This window comes from Megascapheus bottae, chromosome 6 (genome assembly GCF_031878675.1).
Source record: "Megascapheus bottae isolate mThoBot1 chromosome 6, mThoBot2.hap1, whole genome shotgun sequence".
NCBI lineage: Eukaryota > Metazoa > Chordata > Mammalia > Rodentia > Geomyidae > Megascapheus > Megascapheus bottae.
Window position 1 is genome coordinate 77,626,410 of NC_143514.1, and position 18,647 is coordinate 77,645,056.

The 18,647-nt window shown below is 45.4% G+C and overlaps 1 protein-coding gene across 1 annotated transcript in view; it reads left to right on the forward strand.

The window, feature by feature from the left end:
• Positions 1-18,647, forward strand: part of Mtor (mechanistic target of rapamycin kinase) — a 104,258-nt gene that overhangs the window by 3,612 nt on the left and 81,999 nt on the right. The window contains exons 5-17 of the mRNA XM_090335829.1: positions 279-413; positions 3,073-3,348; positions 3,434-3,542; positions 8,615-8,801; positions 10,007-10,135; positions 10,488-10,732; positions 11,972-12,187; positions 12,533-12,738; positions 15,185-15,307; positions 17,097-17,186; positions 17,308-17,400; positions 18,055-18,189; positions 18,420-18,549. Of these exons, the coding sequence (XP_090191955.1) occupies positions 279-413; positions 3,073-3,348; positions 3,434-3,542; positions 8,615-8,801; positions 10,007-10,135; positions 10,488-10,732; positions 11,972-12,187; positions 12,533-12,738; positions 15,185-15,307; positions 17,097-17,186; positions 17,308-17,400; positions 18,055-18,189; positions 18,420-18,549 (2,074 nt within the window). The remainder of the gene's footprint in view (positions 1-278; positions 414-3,072; positions 3,349-3,433; positions 3,543-8,614; positions 8,802-10,006; positions 10,136-10,487; positions 10,733-11,971; positions 12,188-12,532; positions 12,739-15,184; positions 15,308-17,096; positions 17,187-17,307; positions 17,401-18,054; positions 18,190-18,419; positions 18,550-18,647) is intronic.

Here is an 18,647-nt window from a genome sequence, read left to right on the forward strand (position 1 = left end):
CAGCCTCCGAAGTAACTGAGATTACAGGTGTGTGCCATCACGCCTAGCTTTCTTTGAGCCTGTTGTATTTAGCTAGTAGACATGATAATGGTATTTGCTTCTAAGACTTTTTGTGAGCACTTAAGCTAAATTCAAGAGCTCGACAACTAGTATTGTTGATAGTGTTTGCACAGGCCACCAACCAACCCCATCACACCTCAGTCCCTCTGAACAGATGGAACGGGCCTCTGGTATGTCTAACTTAGGACACTAGGTAATCAAGCATTCTGTTTTCATAGCACACATTCGAAGAAGCAGAGAAAGGGTTTGATGAGACCTTGGCCAAAGAGAAGGGCATGAATCGAGATGATCGCATCCATGGAGCCTTGCTGATCCTCAACGAGCTGGTCCGAATCAGCAGCATGGAGGGAGAGGTGAGAAGCTGCACCTGGGGAGTCCAAGAAGTCTGGGCAGCAGGACTGTGAGCAGGCAACACGAGTCCTCACTCTCATGGAGCTGACAGTTTACTGTAGAGGAAATAGACAGCCAGGAAGTAAGCAGATTATTTCAGATGGCAAGAAGTCCTATGGAGAGAACAAAAACAGGAAGTAAGGTAGCAGGCAGCAGGGTAGGGGCAAGTGGCCAGTGGGGAAGGCCCTCTCTGAGGTGCTCTGTGAATGGGATGCACGTGGTGTAAAGGAGTCACGTTGCAGCTAGCTGGGGAGCTGAGCTTCTGGATTGAGGTAGGAGAGTTTGATGCCTTGATGAACTAGAAAGAAGGGAATTGTAACTGACGCAGTGGGAGTGAGGCAATGGGAAGAAGATGGGGACAGAGAGGGAACAAGAGCCTAAACGAACAAACCTCACCCTTCCTGAAACACACCAGCAACTATGTGAACTGCGGATGTTGGAGACTTGCACATCTGAGAATGATGTGGCATTATGCCTTTTTGATGGGCATGCCTACTTGTGCGAGCAAGCGTGTGGAGAGGCAGCCATGAAAGCTGGGAGTTAGCTTGAGAAGAGGGATTTACAAGTACAGGGATTTTTTTAATTTTAATTTTTTCCCCCATCCTGGGGCTTGAACTCAAGAGTCTGAGCACTGTCCTTGGGCATTCTCAAGGCTAGAGCTCTACCAGTTGAGCCACAGCGCTTTTTAAAATTTAAAAAAAAAAAGTGTTTTTATTGTCCAGATACAGTTACATTCACGGGATAGTAGGTACGTTACTTCTCACACACTGATACCCCTTCTCATGTTTTTGTCCCCGTTTCCCTCCTCCCACCCCTTCCTAATCATCTAACAGCACTTTTTTTATGTGTGTGGTACGGAGGAATGGAACCTGGGTCTTGGTGCATGCTAGGCAAGCACTCTACCACTAGGTCATGCTCCTAGTGCCAAGTACAGGGATTTTATTTGGAAAATAATTGTGAGAAAGTGTGTGTGTGTATGTGAGAGAGAGAGAGGGAGGGAGGGAGGGAGGGGGAGAGAGAGAGAGAGAGAGAGAGAGAGAGAGAGAGAGAGAGAGAGAGGGGGGGGGGGGGGGAGAGAGATTGAGCGGAGTCCACAATGCACATCTGACCCTTAGTACACACAGCAAGGAAGAACCCTTGGCTGAAGCTTCCTTGTGTCCATGCATGACCACTGTGGGTCCCAGTCCAGAATCCGCCTCAGCACAGGCCCGTGTGGGCCATGAGCAGGCATGCCACCATCGGTACTACCTATAGGTACTGCCATAGTTACTCTGTGTTCCATTGTGGGCCTCAGTACCTCCTGGGAAGTGTGGCCTTGCACAACCTAGTGATTCTGGGGAGAGATGCATGTGGAGGGTCATCAGCATGTAGGTATCATTTCAAGGACAAGCTGTATAAAAACTACAAAGAGCCTAGTGAACTTGGGGAAGAGATGGGGAGCATGAGCCTGAGGCCGGAAGATGAGGAGAAACCAATGGAGATGAAGCAGCCAGAGTAGCAGGAGCCTGGAAAGCGTGTGGTCCAAGGAGCAATGTGGAGAAAGAGCCTCAGGAAGAACAAACAGCTGAGGACTAAGATTTGGTGTTAAATTTAGAAGCATGAGAGCCATTGGGGAATTTTGATAAGAATATTGGACAGGATTTTCTTGGCAGGGGTGGGGGAAGGGAAGAGATGTGTTGAGAAAAATTTAGAAATTGGGAAAGTTGAGCCAGGCGCTGCTCAGGAGACTGAGATCTAAGGGTTATGGTTCAAAGCCAGCAGGGGTAGGAAACTTCACGAGACTCTTACATCCTATTAACTACTAGAAAAAGTCCTGAAGTGGTATTGCTGCTCAAAGTAATAGAGAGATAGCCCTGAGCAAAAAAAGCTCAGAGATAGCACCCAGGCCCTGAGTTCAAGCCCCAAGACCACCAACAACAAAAAGTGGCCAGGAGTTTGGCCTAGTTATAGAGTACTTGCCTAGCATGCATGAAGACCTGGGTTTGATTCCTCAGTACCACATATACAGAAAAAGCTGGAATTGGTGCTGTTGCTCAGTGATAGAGCTCTGTCCTGAAGAAAGCCCAAGGACAGTGCTCAGGCCCTGAGTTCAAGCCCCAGGACTGGCAAAGCAAAACAAAACAAAAAACCAGGAAATTTAAAAAACCCTTTCACGTTTTTCTCAATTTGATGTGTTGGAGGGTTTATTTTTAAAACAGCTTCAGAAATGGACACACGAGCATTGTCAGCCAGCTTGGTCCACATCTCTGTAGACTGGGATTCTGAGATGTGACTCACCTGTATCCACATCAGAAACTTCAGGGTAGAAGAAGGGTACCAGAATATCCTCAAGATAGTGCTGCCGAGGGGCTGCCCTCACCTTTGCAAGAGGCTCGTAAACCCTACAGTTTGCAAATTAGTCTCCCTAAGCCTTGTTGGTGCCTGCTTAGAGGTAGGAGTGGGGGCGTCTTTGCTGTTTAGTAAATGGTGCTCTTCTGCCCACGTCAGAACAAAATCAGGTCCCCACAGGGCTCCTTCACTGTGGAGGCTTGGGCAGGCAGGTTCTGGTAGGCTGCCTGTGTCCATAGGGAAAGCCACTCATTAGTAAACGCGGTTCTTCTCCCTCCCCCTACATGTGCACAGCGTCTGAGAGAAGAAATGGAAGAAATCACCCAGCAGCAGCTTGTACACGACAAGTACTGCAAGGATCTCATGGGTTTTGGGACAAAACCTCGTCACATCACCCCCTTCACCAGCTTCCAGGCTGTACAACCCCAGCAGTCAAATGCCTTGGTGGGACTGTTGGGGTACACTTCTCACCAAGGCCTCATGGGGTTTGGGGCTTCCCCCAGCCCTGCTAAGTCCACCCTTGTGGAGAGTCGGTGTTGCAGAGACTTGATGGAAGAGAAATTTGATCAGGTAAATGGTGAAAGGCCCTCTCCCACTTCTCCCAAGCACCATCTGCCTCCTTCCCTCTGCCAACCCCTTATCCTTCCTCTCTCAGGTATGCCAGTGGGTGTTGAAGTGCAGGAATAGCAAGAACTCGCTGATCCAAATGACAATCCTTAATTTGTTGCCCCGCTTGGCTGCCTTCCGACCTTCCGCCTTCACAGGTGAGGATGTCTGTAGAAGACAGCATTGCCCATCTAGATTATTAAACTGGGACGAGGTGATTGCAGAAAAGTGTGTCCAAGGCCTCAGAAACATCAGGACATAGCAGCTAATCTGTGGGTTCTTTACTCAATGTCTTCAATTTTCTGTTGAAAGAAGACAATCAGAATGTATAGGCAGAAGAGCAGTTCTAAGCCGAGCAAGCTCTCCTGTGGAAACTAACAAATTCCTGGATGGACTAAAAACACCAAGTAAGAGAACCTTTGGGTGGGAAGTGTGCAGTAGCAGCCTGTCTGGGCCAGGGAAATTTTGGTGACCTTCCTGCTTCTGCCCTGGAAATGGTCACTGAAGTGCTTCACTCACAGAAAGGAAGGACTAGATGTTTCAGACAGGCTCCCTAGAGGGTAGAGAGGGAATTCCCATATTCCTTCCCTGTCCCCCGTCGAATTCCTGGATATGAAATGTGGCCCAGCAGAGGTTTTGACTTCTCCAAGAAGCCATCCTGGATTGCTCTAGGCAGAAATGTTCTTCTCTATGGTAGGAAAGCTTTGTCATCAGACCTTCAGTCCTTCACGATGAGGTTTTGGACAGGTTATTTCACCTTATAAAATTATAAAATTTAGAGTAACAATCCCAGCTCTTCAAGATGAATGGTGTGGGGCCGGGAGACTGGCCTAGTGGTTAAAGTGCTTGCCTAGCATGCATGAAGACCTGGGTTCGATTCTTCGGTACCACATACATAGAAAAAAGCTGGAAGTGGTGCTGAGGCTCAAGTGGAAGAGCTCTAGCCTTGAGAAAGTCCAAGGACAGTGCTCAGGCCCTGAGCTCAAGCCCAGGACTGGCAAAAAAAAAAAAAAAAAAAAAAAAGATGAATGGTGTGGGTACCCAAATATTCTGTAGTGCCCAGGATAGAATTGGCCCCAACAAATGGAAGCCATCATCATCATCATTATTATTATTGCCTCCATAAGCTACATAGGTCCATTTTGGAAGTAAGGTAGGCTTGTATGTTATAATAACACTCTAGATACCTGTTTGTACTTGCTCTCCACACTTCTGCCTCCTATTTGGTGAAAGTGAAAACTCATCTCAGCGTCTCTGTACAATGAGGTGCACATTGCCTGTGCTTAGAAAGCTTCCAAGACCAAATGGAGTGGAAGGGGAATGCTAGCCTGGTCTCAGCAGCTGTCGTTCCTAGTACAGCTAAATTCACGCTGCTAAGCCCACATGAAACTGCAGGAAAAGTATGGCGAGTGAGGTGTTAAACAGACCGGGCTGTGTGTAGAACTTGCTGTATAAGAATAAGGGGAAGGGGTGGAGGGAGGGAAATGAGGACAAAAACATGAGAAAAGGTAATTGTGAAGTAGTGCACCTTCTATCTGGCAAATATAATGTAACCCTTCTATTAATTACAATAAAAATATATTTAAAAAAACAAAAACAAGACATCACCATGAAATCACTGAGCAGGCATAGAGCAGTGAAACTTGCCCCTCCTCTTTTCAGTCTTCCATTCTGCCTGCCTGGTACCCAGAAGGTCTTCTTTTTCTTAGTGATCAGACATACCCTTGATCAGTAGAGCTTTAAATGATCTTGGGTAGTCTGTAGTTCAAAAGAAATTAATAACTAGGGCAAATTTGATCAAAGCCTGGCACATTATAGAAGCAGTTATGCTGCTCTGTTAGAAGGGTGCCAAGCAGCAGGATACACTGACTCCAAGGGCCGATGGGTTTATTTTTCTGATGGAGGTTTGTTGTTACTAATTACCATAATAAAATGTATCAATGAAATTCAGCCCGAGTAGTCCCCATAACTTAGGTGTATAAAAGCCTCTTGTTTAAAGCTCTATCTTTGGAAGTCATTATTTAAATTTTCCGGTGGTATGTGCTTTGAAAATATGAAAAATACTACAAAAATAAATAAAAATATACTCTAAGAGCAGCCAGGTGCAGGTGGTTCATGCCTATAATTGTAGCTGCTCAGGAGGACAAGAGCTGAGGACCCCAGCTCAAAGCTAGCCCAGACAAGAAAGTCCTTTAGACTCTTATCTCCAATGAACCGTCGGAAAAGCCAAAAGTGGTACATGGCTCGAGTAGTAGTGTACTAACCTTGAGAAAAACAGTTCAGGCCCTGAGTTCAAGCCCCGGGACTGGCAGCAAAACACACATACACACACGTGCATGCATATGTGCACACGCACAAGTTTTTAAGACCAAATTGGAATCTATACTACTGCTTTAGGTTTATTTCCTGCTGAAATGTTGCCCCTGTATGGAAAGGACTCGTTCCCTTGTTGGGTTCAGTTTAAATTTAGGATTATGTTACCTTGCTCTGCTTGTTTTCAACTTTTATGTGCTGTTTGGACATCTGGTCTGAGGTGTGCACGGGGCTCTGGTATCCCTAGTGGGTGTGTGGGCTTGCCTTATCTGTTGTCATAAACGTGCTCCTGGGGCAGTGTCAGTGAGGAGAAAAGAAACAAAGAGAGGCAAGAATTGGGCAGTTGGAAGAGAAACAGCTCTTCAGTTTAAATTGCCCAAGAATCGTCTGTCTTGCATACTGGCTTATGTAAACAGTAAAAATGCATGTGTAGCTTTCCAAACCATAGACCAAATATTAGTCTGTTAAGTACAACTATAATAAAAATATTTGTAGGAAATACTAAAGTGATTTCCAGACCCAACCTGAGTAGAATGGCCTGTTAGTTGTAAACAGTATTTGATACTACTTTATTTACAAGGTAATATAAAGTAGTTGAAATGATCTTTTCATTTTTTTTTTTTTTTGCCAGTCCTGGGCTTGAGCTCAGGGCCTGAGCACTGTCCTTGGACTTTCTCAAGGCTAGAGCTCTACCACTTGAGCCTCAGCACCACTTCCAGCTTTTTTCTATGTATGTGGTACCAAGGAATCGAACCTGGGTCTTTGTGCATGCTAAGCAAGCACTTTAACCACTAGGCCAAACTCCCAGCCCTGATCTTTTCATTTTTAAACAAGAGTGTGTCATCTTCCCTCAAAATAACACTGATGCTCTCATCCCCAACGCTGTCTTGGTAGACAGTCTGTGTCATGTGAGCCCAGTAGAAGGAAAAGCGATGCCCAGGCTGAGCAAAGAATACTACAAGAGATTATTACAGGACACTCTCAAAACTCCTCATTTTTCTTAAATTAGAGGGAAAACATCTATTTCTAATATTTCCCAAAGACGTGCCTTAGGAGTGTTGATCGAGCCTAGGGGTCCTCTAGCTCTGATGTGGTGGCTCCTGTCTGTAATCCTCACTACTTTGGAGTTTGAGATCAGAAGTGTCACAGTTTGAAGCCACCCTGGCAAAGGGTACTCTTGAGACCACATCACCACCAGTGTAAAGGAAAACTGGGCACAGTGCTGTGCCCATCACCCCAGCTACACTTAAATAGGAGAATTTAGGTGTAGTCTGGCCCAGGCCATAAATGAGAAACCTTATTTGAAAAATAATGAAAGCACTTAAATGTGGCTCATGTGGGTAGAACACCTGCCTGGCAACCACAGCCTTACCAAGTACTGTCAAAAGTATCCTCTAAATTCTTCCCATCTATTTTTTTGGGGGGGGCATGGGACTTGAAGTCTGCCTGGGTGCTGTCCCTGAGCTCTTCAGCTCACGGTTACCACCCTACCCCTGGATTTGGGCATTGTCCCTGAGCTCTTCAGCTCGAGGCTATTGCCCTACCCTTGAGCCAAGCCCCACCTCCAGTTTTCTAGAGGTTAATTGGAGGTAAGAGTCTCAGGTCCTTTTGTGCCTGGGCTGTTTTTGAACCTTGATCCTCAGATTTCAGCCTCCTGAGTAGCTAGGATTACAGGCATGAGACACCCGCCCTGTTCTTCCCATCTTTCTAACAGGTCTTCTTTCAAAAAAATTTTTTAATTCATTTTTTTATTGTCAAGGTAATGTATAGAGGGGTTACAGTTATATTCACCACATAGTAGGTGCATTACTTTTCACATATTGGTACCTCTTCTAATGTTTTTGTCTCCATTACTCTTCTCCAGCCTCTCCCAATCATCTTGGTTTTCCCCCTTTCACTTTCTTATCTCAAATAAACAAATAAATGTATATACAGTATACCAGGTAACAAAGTCAGATCAGTAACAGTATGAGATTAACCAAAGGGCAACAAAGGAGAAGAGAAATAACATAGTACATTAAGAACAACAATCACACTTAAAGGTAAAGCTCTTGCTTTTATATCCTAGAGACCCTTTAATTTAGTCTCCTCTGCTAGGAAAGTCCTAGATGTGTAATGATTATTACAAATGAGGGAAGCCATTGAGCCTATGTTCTTTTGGGTCTGGCTTACTTCACTTAATATGATTTTTTCCAAGTCTTTCCATTTCCTTACAAATGGGGTTGTGTTGTTCTTTCTGATGGCAGCATAGAATTCCATTGTGTGTAAGTACCATATCTTCTTGATCCAATCATCTACTGATGGGCATCTGGGTTAGTTCCATATCTTTGCTATGGTAAATAGTGCTGTAATGAACATTGTTGTGTTAGTGGCTTTAGTATGTCCTTGTTTCTGAATATTGCCAAGTAGTGGGATTGCTAGGTCATAGGGGTGCTCTATGTTTAGTCTTTTGAGGAACAGCCATACTGCTTTCCATAGTGGTTGAATAAGTTTACACTCCCACCAACAGTGTAATAACAAACCCTCCTGGCAACATCCCCTCCAGCATCTGTTGTTATTAGATTTCTTGATCCTGGCCATTCTAACTGGAGTGAGGTGGAATCTTCGAGTTGTTTTGATTTGCATTTCTTTTATGGCCAGAGATGTGGAGCATTTCTTCATGTGTCTGTAGACCATTCTTATTTCCTCTTCAGAGAAGTCTCTCTTTAAGTCTTTAGCCCATCTTTTAATGGGATGTTTGTTTCTTTGAAGATTTGTTTTGGAGAGATTCATTTTTTATTTTAGCGGTAGATGTATTTTAATATGAGGCCTTTTAACAGATCTTCTTAATTTATTCTTAAACTTGAAGTTTTTCTGTAGCACCTCTGACCTTTGATGTCTGACCTTGAGCTATACACTTTGTCTTTTTTGTGCCCAGATACCCAGTACCTCCAGGATACCATGAACCACATCCTGAGCTGTGTCAAGAAGGAGAAGGAACGGACAGCCGCCTTCCAGGCCTTGGGGCTCCTGTCTGTGGCTGTGAGGTCCGAGTTTAAGGTCTACTTGCCGCGTGTGCTGGACATCATCCGAGCAGCCCTGCCGCCCAAGGACTTTGCCCACAAGTAAGCAGCTCTGTTAGGATTTCTGCTTACTCTCAAGTTTATCCAAACAGTGAGCACACTCCATTCCAGCTCCGTAGACCCTATACTCATTCTGCCAGTTTACACTCCAGGCTGCCCCGGTTAAAGATGGTCCCTCCTCAGCTGAGTTCTAGCTTTTCTAAATGAACTGGCATACATGGAAATTAACATTCAGCTGGGCATTGGTGGTGCCCAGCTGTAATCCTAACTACCCAAGAGGTTGAGATGTAAGAATCACAGATGAAAGCCAGCCCCAGCAGGAAAATCTATGACACTCTTATCTCCAATTAGCCACCAGAAAACTGGAAGTGGCTCTGTGACTCAAAGAGCACTAGCTTTGAGCAAAAGAGCTCAGAGGCAGTGTCCAGGCTCTGAGTTCAAGCCCCAGGACTGACCCCCCCCCCCCCCAAAAAAAAAAGAAAGAAAGAAAAATTAGTGAGGTAGAATATCTTGAGAACATGTTTGTTTTCAGCTGTTTTGGGTGTCTTTTTTTTTTTTTTTTTTTTTGGTTTGCCAGTCCTGGGCCTTGAACTCAGGGCCTGAGCACTGTCCTTGGGCTTTCTCATTGCTAGAGCTGTACCACTTGAGCCTCAGCACCACTTCCGGCTTTTTTCTATGTATGTGGTACCAAGGAATCAAACCTGGATCATCATGCATGCTAGGCAAGCACTTTAACCACTAGGCCAAACTCCCGGCCCATTTTTCCTCATCTTTAAAGTTGAATAAGTTCTACCTCCTCAAAGAAGAAGAAGAAAAAAGCTTTGGCACAAAAACTCTTCAGCCTGCCAGCTGGATAAGCTAGGAATAAGACTAAGACTGGAGGGGCTATGTAATAGAGTGAAATTTTTCTCCTTTCTTATTGTATGAGCAAGAGTCCCTAGTGGATGAACAGGACCCATCCATCCTAAAGCTGGACATTCTTATCTCAGTTTCACAATAACCATGACTGCCTCTCCGAAAAGGGAAAGTCTCCTTCCTTCCTTACGGCACATGGCTGCCATCTGCTGGATAGTCATCATAAATACACAGATCTACAGGGACCCATGTGACAGCCCTCTAGAAGTGTGCAGCAGACTGCCTGCATTCCCACTTGTGGGGGCCCCTGAGGAACCTGGCCCCCACCACAAGGCAGCTTTGAAGTAGGACAAGACAGACTGTCTGTGAAATTTGCCACTATTTCTCTGCAGGAGGCAGAAGGCCATGCAGGTGGATGCCACAGTGTTCACGTGTATCAGCATGCTGGCAAGAGCCATGGGGCCCGGCATCCAGCAGGACATTAAGGAGCTCCTGGAACCCATGCTGGCAGTGGGGCTGAGGTGCGTGACGGGACCCTTCGCCTGCCCTGCCTCAGTCAGGAAGGGGCCTGGTGCACACGACAGGGACAGAAGATGGAGGCGTGGTTGTGGCACATTACATTGGATAAGCAGGATAGCTCACAATACACATAGGCTTGGTTTGAATCCTATTGATGCTGGCTGAGTTACTTACTGGAGCCTCAGTTTTCTCATCTGAAAAGTGGTCCATAGTGGCTCCTATTGTCCAGGAGAGTGGTGGGGAAGTCTTCATGGAGCCACTCTGAGCACAGTGTTTGGCATACAGGAAGGGCTCAGACAGTTCTTGTTGATATTATTATTAGACAAACTCGTGACTTAGTTTCCTTCTCCTCAGCCCCGCCCTCACAGCTGTGCTCTATGACCTGAGCCGCCAAATCCCACAGCTGAAGAAGGACATCCAGGATGGACTTCTGAAGATGCTCTCGCTGGTCCTCATGCACAAACCACTCCGCCACCCAGGCATGCCCAAGGGCCTGGCCCACCAACTAGCCTCCCCTGGCCTTACCACCCTCCCAGAGGCCAGTGATGTGGGCAGCATCACGCTTGCCCTCCGGACCCTTGGGAGCTTTGAGTTTGAAGGTAAGAAATTGCATCAGCTCTTGCCAGAATGGGGAGTGATACTGGGAACCTTGAGAAAAGTTTGAAGGGACCTAGAATTTCTAGATTTTACTGGGATCCTCAACAAGGTGCAGATTGTTCAGCAGCTCCTCTTTCCCAAACTCTCCCCATACATAGTGGATTCCTATTCTGTGATTTGTTCCACGCCGTGCTGTGTTTGGGGACAGATCATGTTGCAGGGTAGATCCAAGGAAATCATGGTTGGTGATGAGAAAGGTAGATGGATATCTCTCTCCCCTTCTCCTTCTCACTTCCTTGTACCTGAGAGTGTATTTTATGTGCGCATGCCTCTATGGGGGTTTTAATTCTTATTTAGCTTTTTCATTCAAGACTGGTGCTCTATTCTTTGAACCATACCTCCACATCAAGCATTTTGCTGATTTAATTGGAGATAAGAGTCTCATGAACTTTACTTCCTGAACTGGCTTTGAGCCAAGATCCTCAGCTCTCAGCCTTCAGAGTAGCTGGGATTATAGGCATAAGCCACCAACATTCAGCCTGAAAGGGTATGTAATGATTTAAAATATATAAGCCCTCCGTGCTGTAGTTCTCGTCACTAAAAATGCTATTGATCCATTTCCCAGGCTGTTTATTGAGACTCGGTCTTCTACAATGGTTGAATCATATTAAACAAGTTGTGTTGATTAGCAGCACAAAATGATAATGTATTTCTAAAGAATAGATAGGTTTAAACCTAACTTACCTCAAACTTTCTTTTAGGTATTTAAATCTAAGAACTGTTTAAAACAGACAAGGTAAACATGATCAGGAATCAGTTACCATCTGGAAATGAAAGGACTTGGGTCAGAATGAAACAGTTTATTCTTTGGAAGGAATTTAGGAAGTGGGCAGCTCCATTATCCTCCATTATCATTCCCTCTTACCTTTCTGCTGTTTGGAAGCTCATGTGCCCTCCTTTAAGAGAACATTTCTAAAGTTGAGTGCTAGTGGCAACCCGGGAGCCTGAGATCTGGAAGATGGTGGTCTGAGGTCAGCCTAGACAGAAAAGTTTGTGAGATTCTCTCTCCAAAATCATCAGCAAAAAGCAAGGCTGGAGGCATGGCTCAAGTAGTGATAGAGTGCCGTCAGAGCCAGCACAAGGTTTGAGTTCACACTCTGGTACCTGTAAGAGAGAACGAGGGCATCTGCTTGTCCAGAGTAGCAGTGTTTATTTGGCTTTGTCTCTGCCTCTGTACCCAGGCCACTCCCTGACTCAGTTTGTCCGACACTGTGCGGATCACTTCCTGAACAGTGAGCACAAGGAGATCCGCATGGAAGCTGCCCGCACCTGCTCCCGCCTTCTCACACCCTCCATCCACCTCATCAGCGGCCATGCCCACGTGGTTAGCCAGACCGCTGTGCAAGTAGTGGCAGATGTGCTCAGCAAACTGCTCGTGGTTGGGATAACAGATCCTGGTAAAGTTGCTAGATAGAAGCAGTCTGGGGGATTCAGGAACCGGGGGTGGGGAGGGGCAGGTAGAAGTAGCTGATTTCATTACATGGCATCTGTCAACTCTTTTCCCTGGCATGGGATTAATCTTGGTTTCTCTAGCCCATTGGTGTAAAATAGTCTGTGTTAATTCTTTTCCCTTTGCCCCTATGAGAAGAGAAAAGAATTACAGAGATGAGATGGAAAAAAAAAACAACAAAAAACCTGGAGTCTCCTGGCTGGACAGATGGCAGGGAGCTAGAGTGGGAAAGGGCTAGAGAGAAGGGTAGGGAGTCACAAAGAAGATTTCAGAGGCTCGTTTGCTCTTGCAGACCCTGATATCCGCTTCTGTGTCTTGGCGTCCCTGGATGAGCGCTTTGATGCACACCTGGCCCAGGCAGAGAGTTTGCAGGCCCTGTTTGTGGCCCTGAATGACCAGGTGTTTGAGATCCGGGAGCTGGCCATTTGCACAGTGGGCCGTCTGAGCAGCATGAACCCTGCCTTTGTCATGCCTTTCCTGAGAAAGATGCTCATCCAGGTAATGGGCTGACAAGCCTGGAGCCAGCTTAAACATCACACTCCCCACTGTCTGCCACGTACCTGAAGGAAATGACGTTTACTCATACCTTGTCATCGTTAGAAGTGGTCATAAATGGTGTCAATCAGTCAACAAACCAGGAAAGTGTGCTTGTATTGGCACTTCTGCTTTTAGCCTGATGACTTAACTTCTTTAGCTGTTGGTCCATGTGGGGAATATAGTCACTTTTTTAATGTTATTTTATCGTTGTTATTATTAAGGTGTTGTACGGCAGTGTTACCATTTCGTAAGTCAGGTAATGAGCACAATTCTATTTTTTGAACAATGCCACCCTTTTCTTGGTTTTCCCTCCATCCTTGCCCCCAAGTTGCATAGCTTATTTTCCACTTAGTATATACTGAGTACCATGACTGTATTTGCTCACCTTTCTTCCCTCCATTTCCATAGAAACATAATTATCATTGAGCCTGCCAGCTCTGTTGTACTGAACGTTTGGTGTAGAGATATCTCCTAATGTGAATGTCAGTTTGTGCATTCATTTGAGATGTTGGAGGGCTCACTATGCCATGAGTACTGGTCGGTGCTGACAGTGTATCCATGAGCAACCCCCACACACAGCTCCTGGCCTTTAAAGCTGACTTAAAGGACATCTCAGTGTTCTGATATTGGGGAATATAAATTCCATTGAATGAACTTACCACATGCTTGGTTTAGCATACCAGAACACTTTTTTTTTTTTTTTTGCCAGTCTTGGGGCTTGAACTCAGGGCCTGAGCACTGTTCTTAGGCTTTCCTCAAGGCTAGAGCTCTACCACTTGAGCCACAGCATCACTTCCGGCTTCTATGTATATGGTACCAAGGAACTGAACCCAGGTTTTGGTGTATGCTAGACAAACACTCTACCACGAGGCCAAACTTCCAAAGAATCAAACCTAGAGCCTTCTCCATGATAGGAAAGCATTCTACCCCCAAGCTTCACCCTAGCCCTAAAAATTCCACAATTAGTTAAAAAGAAAATTTAATTCAACCTTGATACAGATTTCCTTAAATGAGCTTATGCATGTTCATGTGTTTGGCCTCTCCCTGAGGCAGAGGTAATGGAGTGTAGCATTGGTCCGTGGGGCAGTGGGGCTCTCCTGCTCAGGTCAGGCCTGGCTGCCACTGACATCAAGAACTACGCTATGCTCCTTGTTGCCTCTCTTCCCCCTCCCCTCTCCCGCCCTCAATCTATTTTGTACTAGTCCTGAGCCTTGAACGTGACCCTGGGTGCTCTCCTTTATGGTTTTTTGTTTTTTGTTCTAGATGAGTGCTCTATCACTTGAGCCACAGCTCCACTTCTGGCTTTTTTGGGTGCTTAATTGGAGATAAGAGTCTCAAGCCCCACTGGCTGGTTTCAAACCTTAATCCTCCGATCTCAGCCTCCTGAGTAGCTAGGATTGTAGATGTGAGCCACTGGCACCCGGCCTCAACCATCTCATTTTGTTGTTGCAGATCTATTATTGGTTTTTCTCTCATCTCGTTTTGCTTTTGTATGCTGTGACTATGAAAAACAGCCTGTCAAGGGGATACAGAAAAATCGTGGTTATTCAATCAGTAACTAAAGATAAAATATAATGCTATACTGTGGTCTTTTCCCTAGGGTAGATGGGGCATTCATTTCCTTCACTGTTCAGAACTCTAAGTTGTCTAACTCTGTCTCATCATGAGAATAATGTCCTCCTGTGCTAGTATTTCAGGAATATCAATTAAACAAATATATTACTTTTGCTAAGCGAGGCCCCAGGGGACCTTACTGGTGTCATTGCTAATATTTTAGATTTATTTAGATAAGCCTTGGACAGCTCTGGCTTGTCAACATTTCTCTCAATACCTGGTGTTCTGCAGTCTGTTGCTTCCTTTGTTGTTGTTTATAAACCTTCCTTAGTACATAGTGTTTTTTTGTTCCCAAAACTCTAATATTAGCCGTCCATTGTTGAGCTGCACTGTTATTTGCCTGGCTTTTTGTTGTGGTGGTGGGTGTGGTGGTGGTCATAGGGCTTGAACTTTGGGTCTGTGTGCTGCCCTGAGCATTTCAGCTAAAAGCTAGTGCTCTACTACTTTGAGCCACAGCGCCATGTCCAGTTTTCTGGTGGTTATTGGAGTAGTGTCTCACAGACTTTCATGCCTGGTCTGATTTTGAACAGTCAAACCAAGATCTCAGCCTCCTGTGTAGTTAAGATTACAGGTATGAGCCGCCAATGCCTCGCTATGCCTGGCTTTTGTAAAGACCATGGGACATTGGGCCGCTGTGACAGACGGATAGGGCTGGTTTCAAGCTGTTCTTGTCCTAGGTGCTTAACTGCAGAGATCTCCTTTGCTGAGCATCTTTTGGAGGTCTGGTTGTTTCCTCTGGCGCTCTGCCAACTGATTCACAGCTGTCTGCTCTAACAACCTTTCTTCCTCACAGATTTTGACAGAGCTGGAACACAGTGGCATTGGGAGAATCAAAGAGCAAAGTGCTCGAATGCTGGGACACCTGGTGTCCAACGCCCCCCGCCTCATCCGCCCCTACATGGAGCCTATCCTGAAGGTAACACCCAGCCAGTGGCCAGCATGGTGTTTTCTTTCCTGTCTAATCCCAGTGTGTTTCAGCGATGCAGTGTTATAATCCTCTTTGGTACATTGAACAAAGGAGGTCATGACTGTGGTTCTAGGCTTAGAACAAGAGTTACATGGAGCATCTTTAGTGAAAGAGTACCAAGAACTGCACCAGTTGCAGGAAAGAGCTCTCCTGAAGAGATAAGGGGCTTTAAGCATTGAATTTTCTTGGAAAGGAGAAGTAGGTAGACGACATAAAATACTTTAGTCATTTGAAATCTTGGATAGCAATGTGAAACCAGACAGATGAACACAGAGAAAAACTGAAAAGGAGACAGAGGAAATGCCATGGAGGCAAGTTTGGCATGTTTTCTTGTATGATTGTGGGTTGTTTTTGGGGGGGGAAGGGGGGAGTAAAGTAGAGGATTATTTTATTAGCTTATACAAGGGGAGATTTCATTGTTACATGGTTTTGTTTTTGTTTTTGCTTTGCCAGTCCTGGGGCTTGAACTCAGGGTCTGGGCAGTCCTTGGACACTTTTTGCTCAAGGCTAGTGCTCTGCTACTTGAGCCATAGCACTGCTTCTGGCTTTTTCTGTATATGTAGTTCCAGGGAATCAAACACAGGGTTTCATGCATGCTAGGTGAGCGTGCTACCGTTAGGCTATGCTCCTGGCCTTGTTATATGTTCTGGTTATAGTTTTACTTTTATTATTTTGCAGTGCTAGGGATCAAACCCTAGGACCTTGCATATGCTAGGCAGTGTGCTGCTGCTGACCCATAGTGCCAACACTCTTGAGCATTTTTTTTTTTTTTGCCAGTCCTGGGGCTTGAACTCAGGGTCTGGGCACTGTCCCTGAACTTCTGTTGCTTAAGGCTAGCCCTCTACCACTTGAGCCACAGTGCCACTTCTAGCCTTTTCTGTTTATGTGGTGCTGAGGAATGGATCCCAGGGCTTCCCAGTGCTAGGCAAGCACTCTACCACTCAGCCACATTCCCAGCCCTCTTGAGCAAATTTTACTGAGAGATTTCTGGGACTGGGAGTTTGGCCTAATGGTAAAATGCTTGTCTAGCACGCACGAAGACCTGGTTGATTCATTAGTACCACATACATAGAAAAGCTGAAAGTGGTGCTGTGGCTCAAGTGGTAGAGCATAGTCTTGAGGAAAGCCCAAGGACAGTGCTTAGGCCCTGAGTTCAGTCCCCACAACTGGCAAAAAGAAAGAAAGAGAGAGAGAGAGAGAAAGAAAAAAAAAGATTTCTGTGGAACTAGAGGCATGGCTGAAGTGGTAGTAGAGTGCCAGCTCTGAGCAAAAAAAGCTGAGGGAGAGCATGAGGCCCTGAGTTTAAGCCCAATACAGAAAGAGAGCTATTTAAAATATATAAATAGACTCTTTGGAGTTGAAAAAAAGTAGAGAACTTACCACTAGAGATTTTTTTTTTTTTGCCAGTCTTGGGGCTTGAATTCACCCAGGGACCTGAGCACTATCTCCTTGGGCTTGGCTTTTTTTTTTTTTTTTTCCAAGGCTAGACTAGAGCTCTACCACTTGAGCCACAGCACCACTTCTGGCTTTTTTTCTATGTATGTGGTACCAAGGAATCGAACCTGGGTCTTTATGCATGCTAGACAAGCACTCTTACTACTAGGCCAAAACTAGAGAATTGTTTTAATGAAGTAAAGGCACTTGATTTAGAAAATTAAGATATAAAGGTAAGTGCAAAAAGAGAAAGGTTTTAGTATATGCTGATCTACATTCCTTTTCTCATGCCTTATTTCCGTAGGCTTTAATTTTGAAACTGAAAGATCCAGATCCTGATCCAAACCCAGGTGTGATCAACAATGTCTTGGCCACAATCGGAGAACTAGCTCAGGTGAGTGACAAATGCTTTCTCCATAGGGTTTGAAGCCATTTAACCTTTTAGGAAGTCAGAAAACTTCCCAGTGCTGTCGTTTCTGAGTCTGTCTGCTCTTGTTTTCACTTCTTTTTTGCAGGTTAGCGGCTTAGAAATGAGGAAATGGGTTGATGAACTCTTTATTATCATCATGGACATGCTCCAGGACTCCTCTCTGCTGGCCAAAAGGCAGGTAAGTGCCACTGTTTGCTGACTGAGATGTGGACCTGTGGATCCACAGACCTTGTTTTTCTTTGTTCCCTTCACCGGCTCAGCCAGTAGATTTAATTCTCCACTCTATAAAAAGAAGAAATCGAGTTGAGAATTAGGTGTCATCTTGACCTAGAATCACTTTTAATAAGTGTCAATGCTGTGCTGTGCCATTTCAAACACTCTACCCCTCAGCCACATTCCCAGCCTGCGCCTCAGCTTTTGGGAGCAAAAAAAGAAAGCCTTGGACACAGCCTGTGCTAGTACAGCTTCTGTTCATCCTGTCTCTGTAGGATATTCGATGACTGCCTAAAATTCAGCACCGTTGTAATTTCCTGTTGAATCACCTGGTAGTTATTTGGAATACAGAAGAAAGACATACTTCCTTGGGAAAGAGGTGTGGATATTTTGAACCAGTAGTGGTTCTAGGTTCCTATTTGATCAGCAATGTTATTAAATTCTTGCTCTAAGGGGGTTTGTTCATGTTTAGTGTCTTTACTGGAAATTTCTCTTTTAATAGCTTCTACCATTATAATAGCTTCTCATTATAATCCTGACACAAAGAGTATGAGTGCTTTCTTTTCTCTCATATTGGCTCAACGAACCCTGTGGTTCGTTCTATCTTCTGTCTATCCAGGTGGCCCTGTGGACCCTGGGGCAGTTGGTGGCCAGCACTGGCTATGTGGTGGAACCGTACAGGAAGTACCCTACCTTGCTTGAGGTGCTATTGAATTTTTTGAAGACTGAACAGAACCAGGGCACACGGAGAGAGGTAGCGAACCTGGGAACTTGGTCTTTAAAGACTACTAGGACAATGGAGGGGAGGGGTGATGGCATTCATGTGCTCCACCATACTGGCCAGCCTCCTGTTCCTCTCTTTTGTGTTCATGGAGCTGGGCCTTGGGCTATGAATTGGGGATTGTGGAGCTTGAGGAAGCAGGAATCCATTGTCATTGGATATTGTGATGATTGTTTCCTTTCTTTCTCCGCTCTCCCCCACAGGCTATCCGGGTGTTGGGACTCCTGGGGGCTTTGGATCCATACAAGCACAAAGTGAACATCGGCATGATCGACCAGTCCCGCGATGCTTCTGCTGTCAGTCTGTCAGAATCCAAGTCCAGTCAGGATTCCTGTAAGCCAGACTTGCCAGCTCTGACTCCAAAGTCCCTCATGCACTGATTTAGAAAGAATGTTAGTTCAGACAACTCAAATGGCACTGGCTCAAGCCAG